General features: G+C 41.3%; 1 protein-coding gene across 1 annotated transcript in view; it reads left to right on the top strand.

Annotated features, from left to right (window-relative positions):
* Positions 1 to 2,873: 2,873 nt before the first annotated feature.
* LOC109957677 (schwannomin-interacting protein 1) overlaps positions 2,874 to 6,280 on the top strand; it is a 12,232-nt gene continuing 8,825 nt past the window's right edge. Inside the window, exons 1-2 of the mRNA XM_020595761.1 lie at positions 2,874 to 3,047; positions 4,904 to 5,013. Of these exons, the coding sequence (XP_020451417.1) occupies positions 3,018 to 3,047; positions 4,904 to 5,013 (140 nt within the window). The 5' untranslated portion in view covers positions 2,874 to 3,017. The remainder of the gene's footprint in view (positions 3,048 to 4,903; positions 5,014 to 6,280) is intronic.

Here is a 6,280-nt window from a genome sequence, read left to right as displayed (position 1 = left end):
GGGGGGGGGGGGGGCTGTTTAATGTCAATACTTAAAACATCGAAGGTGTGCACTTGGTGAACAGTCTGAAAATGCTATGTCTGCAATGCTAACTTGGAACTGAAGAACCTCTAGGTTGAGTTGACAACATCAGATGGGGCCCTTTTTGTTCTTAATTGGGCACAAGCTTTGCCCAACGGGCTCTTGTGGGGTGGTAAAATGGGTTCTTGCCTTAAACTTCTGCTTGAGTATAAATTGGCTCATGACTTGTGCCACCAACAGAAGGGAGCACTGCACTTTGAATCTGCTCCTCATGAGCTCTGAGGAAAAGACGAATGCTATTGGGAACTTGTCTTAAGAATTCCTGAACCCTTTAGTCCACTGACTAAAAGCTGTACTGTAAACTGCAGTTGCATTAAACCTGTGAATCAACTGAGTTTTTGTTCTGAGGGCTAAATATCCAAGTTATAAGTTGCCAGTGGGGAAACTGAAGCAAAAGGTAAACTTTTTTGGGGGGTTGTCTAAACTTGAGCCCAGGGCATTCTCATTTCCAGCCATTTAATGTTTAATCTTGTGTACCTCTAAATCTGCAATCGACTCAAATTCTATTGCAGAATAAGCCCCCTCCTGAAAAAGATTGTGAATGTGCACAACTCCTGCTGCGCCCCCCCCACCAACCTGAAGCCTAACATTATCCTAAACACAACCACCAAGAGGGTTGCTACAGGAAAGTTTTGAAAAGGGAAAACATCTTGATGGAACACTTTTTGACAAGACCAGTAGGGCAGCCAGGATGACACATTGTAGTAGTGAAATTAATTCCAACAAGTAGCATTGAACCAGCAATAACATGGATTGTTAGAATCTTTTTGCCAACCCACAAAACATCACATGTGGCAGACACACTGTCCTCAAGCAGTCAAAACAAATGGGTACTGTGCTCCAGAGGAATCTAGCTATGATGAGCTGATCATTCTGCTTCACAGGCCAGCTGCTTGTTGGTTAGACCCAGTCAGGTAAACCAGCCAGTTCCTGTACAGGAACATTCCTGGATGTGCAGAAACCTCAGGCCCTGTATTTTTCTCCACATCCTCACAGTGGTCACAGTGCAATAGCAATAGATCTTGAAAGCCATCTTGAGCAGTCATAAGACGATCTCTGTCCAGCATAGATGAAGCCACCTTTTTATGCACTGTGCTAAGCTCTGTTTTGTTGTAATATCTGCTTTTGCATTTATATTTCCAGCACACAAAAGAGTGGCTTCATCTCTGCACTGTAGGTGAGTACAACATATGCTATATGTAATTTTACTTATTTTTATTTTAACCACAATAAGAATTTAGGAAGATAGACTATGCCATTTATGCATTTGCAGCTCAGAAAAGTTGGCACAGTTTGTTTTATGCTATTTATCTATTTTTAGTGTCCTGCTGCTAAATATCTTCAGTCCATCTCTGGCCATATTTCCAGCCAGGACACAACACCCTCCCCCACTCTTGACTTTTTTTTTACTACCCGCTCCACACAGTTTGTCTTTATGGAGGACTATGAATTGGGCATGAATGAGGAAGAGGAGGAAGAAGTATTCATGAGAAAGGCCACATCAGGCCACTGGTGGGAGGACTGTGGAGATGATGGCAACTGTGACATACAACCCCAGATAGAAGAAAGAGGCTGCATGGTAAACAGCCGCAGCTGGACTGAAGAGCTCTGTGATGTCTTTGCACCACGGGTGGAATACAGTGGACAGCGTTACGCCGGAGGACGAACCAGACTCTCGAGCATCTGCGTGAGTGACTGTCTTACTCTCTTTCTGTCTGAGGCACACAAGCATTGAATTAATCCATGAGTCCAACTGACACATTTCACTGCATCTCTTAAGAGAATCAAACGGAGGACAAGATACAAATCCAGATTTCTAAAGCATTAGAAAAACTAAGTATGCCAAGTCAAAAATCAAGATAAAAAGGAAATTTTGTGAACAAACACTAATAATATGCAGTGTATATAACAAATTTTGTATCTGGTATCTGAGTACTGTCTTTAGTATATGATTATCCTGGCCTGAGTGAAACACTTGGCAATGAGAGGCTGAGTAGATTTGGCCCCTGATGACGATGAAGGATGAGAGATGACTCAAAATGTTGTTTTGTTTAATCAGCCCACTGCTGCATTGTGACACAGCACTGTGGGATCTAAGTGTGAGTATGTATGTGTGTGTGTGTGTGTGTGTGTGTGTGTGTGTGTGTGTCTGCGTTTCTGTATGCCCATGTGGGAATGTGCACTCCCTGCTTTCTTGTCTCTCTTGTGGCTCATTCCACTTGAATCTGTGATGTGGAATGGGGCTGGAGGAAATTTCCTTTAGGGGACAAAACAAACAGATAATGTGCAATTAAAAATTAATTGCTCTGCTCGGGACAATGAGCAGACGTACATGCCATGTTAGTTTTACTCAAAAGTGCTGATATTTATTGGAGGAGTTTCTATTGATCAGCCACAGCCTCTTTAATGGTTTTGTATTCCAGTATTGCAGTCTCATTTATCATACTATTTTTAGCCGGGCCTTTAAGCCCACCATATCGTTCACCTTGCTCTGCAACTAGTCACTTGCCCTTTTTCTCTAAATCTATAACATCTGTCCTATCTTATCTGGACACAGATTCCAGCAGCTGATATTTGTTCCTATCCTTCAAATAAAGGAAGGATGAGGAGGAAAGACCACAAGACAGAAAACAAATGAGGAAGATGAGGGAACAGATAGCAGATGAGGAGAGCAGAGGCAGCACTGAGCAGCTCTGTCTTTCCCCTCCCTCGTCCATTTCTCTCTCCTCCTCCGCTTCCGTCTCTTCCCACCCTTTCATCTTCTGCTCCAACATCAACAGCCCCCCACCTTCCCCCTCCCACAGCTGCTCTCTTCTCCTCGCTCGCTCGCTCACTTTCCTGCACAGAGCTGCAGTATATGAGAGGGTCTCCTGAGTCTAGCTTCACTGCAGTGTAGAGAAGGGCACGGCGGCTGTTTTAGTACGGTGCGCTGAAGGATGGTGCACCAGGAGAAACGCATTTACCAGGTGTGAGGACTTGTGTTTGCATGTGGTAGTGTGTAATTCTGAGTATGTAGGATATGTAGTGTAGTATTTACAGGTATACATGATAGGCGTCCATCATAGGCATGCTGCCGTAGATGAATCAGCCATACTGGATGAGTAGCTGTATGAGTGTAAAGGGAGTGGGTGTGTTCATATGCGATATCTATCTCCGTGTTTTTACATCTACTCTTGTATGATTTGTGTTTATATGATCGTATAAGATGCTTTGTTAGGTTTTTCATAAATGAAATTACATTGACCATTATGCGCTTTTGCCATGTTGTTCTTCTACTTTTTTCTGGAAGAGTAAAATATGTTGCGTGTGAATCCTTGTGTGTAGACAGAGTGCTTGTAAGGAGGACGTGGTTGTCTGAAGTGAATCAGCAGGGAGAGCAAAGGTGGCCATTTGTGATTTTTGCCCTTATATCACAGCCTCATCTAATGATGCGTCACAAAAAATTTGTGTGTATGTGTGTTGATTTGAGGTTATTTAGAGAGAGAACACTGACGCATGAGAGAAACATCTCTAATACTGGAGGTGTTATTCAGTAGTTGCCGGTGAGTGCACAGACACAAGGATGTGTGGGCATTTGGGTACTGTTGTATAATATACTGTACATGTATTTTCACCGTGGTGAAAGAATAGGAACATGCTGAGTGGAACCATTTAATTAGGTATTTCTCTGCATCGAGACCAAATGTGTGTAACGTCAAGATTTTGAAATCAATGCAGCTGAAATGACCTAAAAATCTCTGTAGCTGACATAAAGAAATGAGGGCTAAGGGCAGCTACAGAGTGGAAGCTGATGTGAAAGTGATTTGGGGAAAGATGTCAAGTGAAGTCGGTAAAGAAAAGAAGGTGGAGGAGCAGGAAAAGGGGTTAAAATTGAATCCAGGGCAGGGAGACTCATACATGCCGAGAAACTACGTGAACCATCATGGCTGGAGATTCAGTAAATACAAGGCGAGGAGAGCAAATGTCAGTTTGGAATGACTAACCAAATACGAGAAGTTGCAAAACGGAAATGCAGAATGACTTGGCATTTTAAACTACCAGCTCGACAGGGATGGCATAGAGTTTCTAATCAGTTTACTGAAGATATGAGCCACTGTCTTGGTGACTATTAATGGATGTGTGAGAAAAGGAAGATCATTACTGATCATTTGTCGCAATAATAGTCAGTTGATTATCACAAACTTTACTGCTTTGACTGCTGTTAAAATAAGTGTCACTTGCTTTATTGTAGACAGAAAATTATGTATTTAACAAAATACAGTATATATTCCAAAGTGTTATGGACATTTTGGATCTTTTTTAGGTCTTGTGAGTCTGTAAAGCAACAAGATGTTGTTATTAGGCCTGAGGATATGATCTGCCACACTCCTTCATTCATCCATTTTTTATACCAGCCTATCCTGTTAGGCTTAGTAGTCCAGACCAGGATGCATCAGGTGAGGGACAGGGAGCATCCTAGTAAACCTTCTGCATTATACAGTCATAATGATGGTGTCATCTGTGAGCCCACAGCTAGATTATCTTAATGTCCCAAAGGCAGGACACTGCATTGAAAGACCTCCCGTCTACACCTTTTCCCATAAAATGCATATTTGTCCCTCCACATTAATTTCTTTTTTCCATCTTTTCCTTTGATTTCCTTCCCTGAAGCTGTGTGCATTCTAATTTTGGCACTATACAATATTTATAACTCTTATCTTCTTCCTACAGTTATATCCCACTTGATTTCAATCAAGCAGAGATGGCTGTACAGCAGCAGCATCTTTATTTACAGTATATTTATATTGTTTGTATTCGTGTTTTCTTTCTCGTATTCTGGCAGGCCCAGAGGAATGAGAGAGAGTCCATCAGGCAGAAACTTGCCCTTGGCAGTTTCTATGACGACGAGCCAGTCATCTACACCAGCTGCAGTAAGAATGGCCCGTCCTCCCGGTGGGTTTGAATTGAGTGTGTGTCTGTGAGTGTGTTATGTTTGATCAGTGTAGCTTTTTGAAAGCTGACACTGGTATTTTTTGTGATTTAGCTGCCCACAGCTGCCACTTTTGATCTGTTGATCTTTTCTAGATTTTATTTGATATATGATGACCTAGATAGAAGTTGTAGGTTTGTACATTGTATATGCTGCCTATACAAGTAACATCCTTATTTAGACTGCATGTCCACCGAAAACCAAAAATCTGCATCCAATTTAGAATTTTCCAGATTAGGCAAACCATTGCATGTTCCTTTATTGAGGGAATTTCACAAAATTATATGAAAAATGGATTGTTCCAAACCAAAACAAACAACAACAAAATGGTTTTTCTTAGCGCTTAAAAAATTGACACTTTGGAGATGTGTTCTTACAGGGCAGTGATGTACAGTAGTGTTCTTGATTAACCTCAGAGGCTTGCTGTTTGTTTTTGTTTACATCTCTAATAACTCTGTCTACCTGGAAAATACAAACAATTATTTAATAACCAGTAAAAGAGAGCTGTTCAATGACTACCTCTATCAAAGAGCTATAAACTAACAACACACAAATCCGAAAGACAGAACCGTCTGGATAGGCTTGTTCATTTCTGTAAAGTGTAAATGATAGTGTGGCTTGGCTCACTGCTCCCACACACAACCTTCTGTCTGTGATAGACTCGGCAACCATCGGAGGAAGACAATGCATTAGGCAGACATGACATGCAAAACGAAACTGAAAGGCTTCCTGGAAAGCCACAGTCATGTTTACAATCAGTACGAGGGAAGTGACATTGTACTGAACAATACCTGATTTACTATCAGCAGCAGGTAGCAAAGGTATAAAAAGAGTTGGCACAGAGAACATGGTGCAGTGGTTAACCTATATTACGTGACGTGTTGTTGAGGCAGAAACTTGGGGATGTCCCAGATTCATGACTCAGACACTAAGTCTAAACAAATTCTCATGGTGGGATTTAGCCTTAGACACTAAGTGTCTGATAGAAAAATAAGATATCTCACACTGAAAACTGATTTGATTTTATTTGATTTGATTTATTTATTCTTTCAAGCATGTAAAGACAGTTGATATATCAACACACATAATTTTACACATATCCAACAAATGCTAATCCAGTATCAATTTGCTTATACCTAGTACATGCTTGAATGGAGTAGGAAGAAGTCAGACTTATCCAGTCCTACCCCATGACATCATCTTACCATCATTGGTTTGCAAGCAGTAAAT

The sequence above is a fragment of the Monopterus albus genome, unplaced genomic scaffold, assembly GCF_001952655.1.
Source record: "Monopterus albus unplaced genomic scaffold, M_albus_1.0 scaffold28.1, whole genome shotgun sequence".
Classification (NCBI taxonomy): Eukaryota; Metazoa; Chordata; class Actinopteri; order Synbranchiformes; family Synbranchidae; genus Monopterus; species Monopterus albus.
The sequence above is the reverse complement of the archived record's forward strand: the minus strand, read 5'-3'. Positions and strand labels throughout refer to the sequence as shown.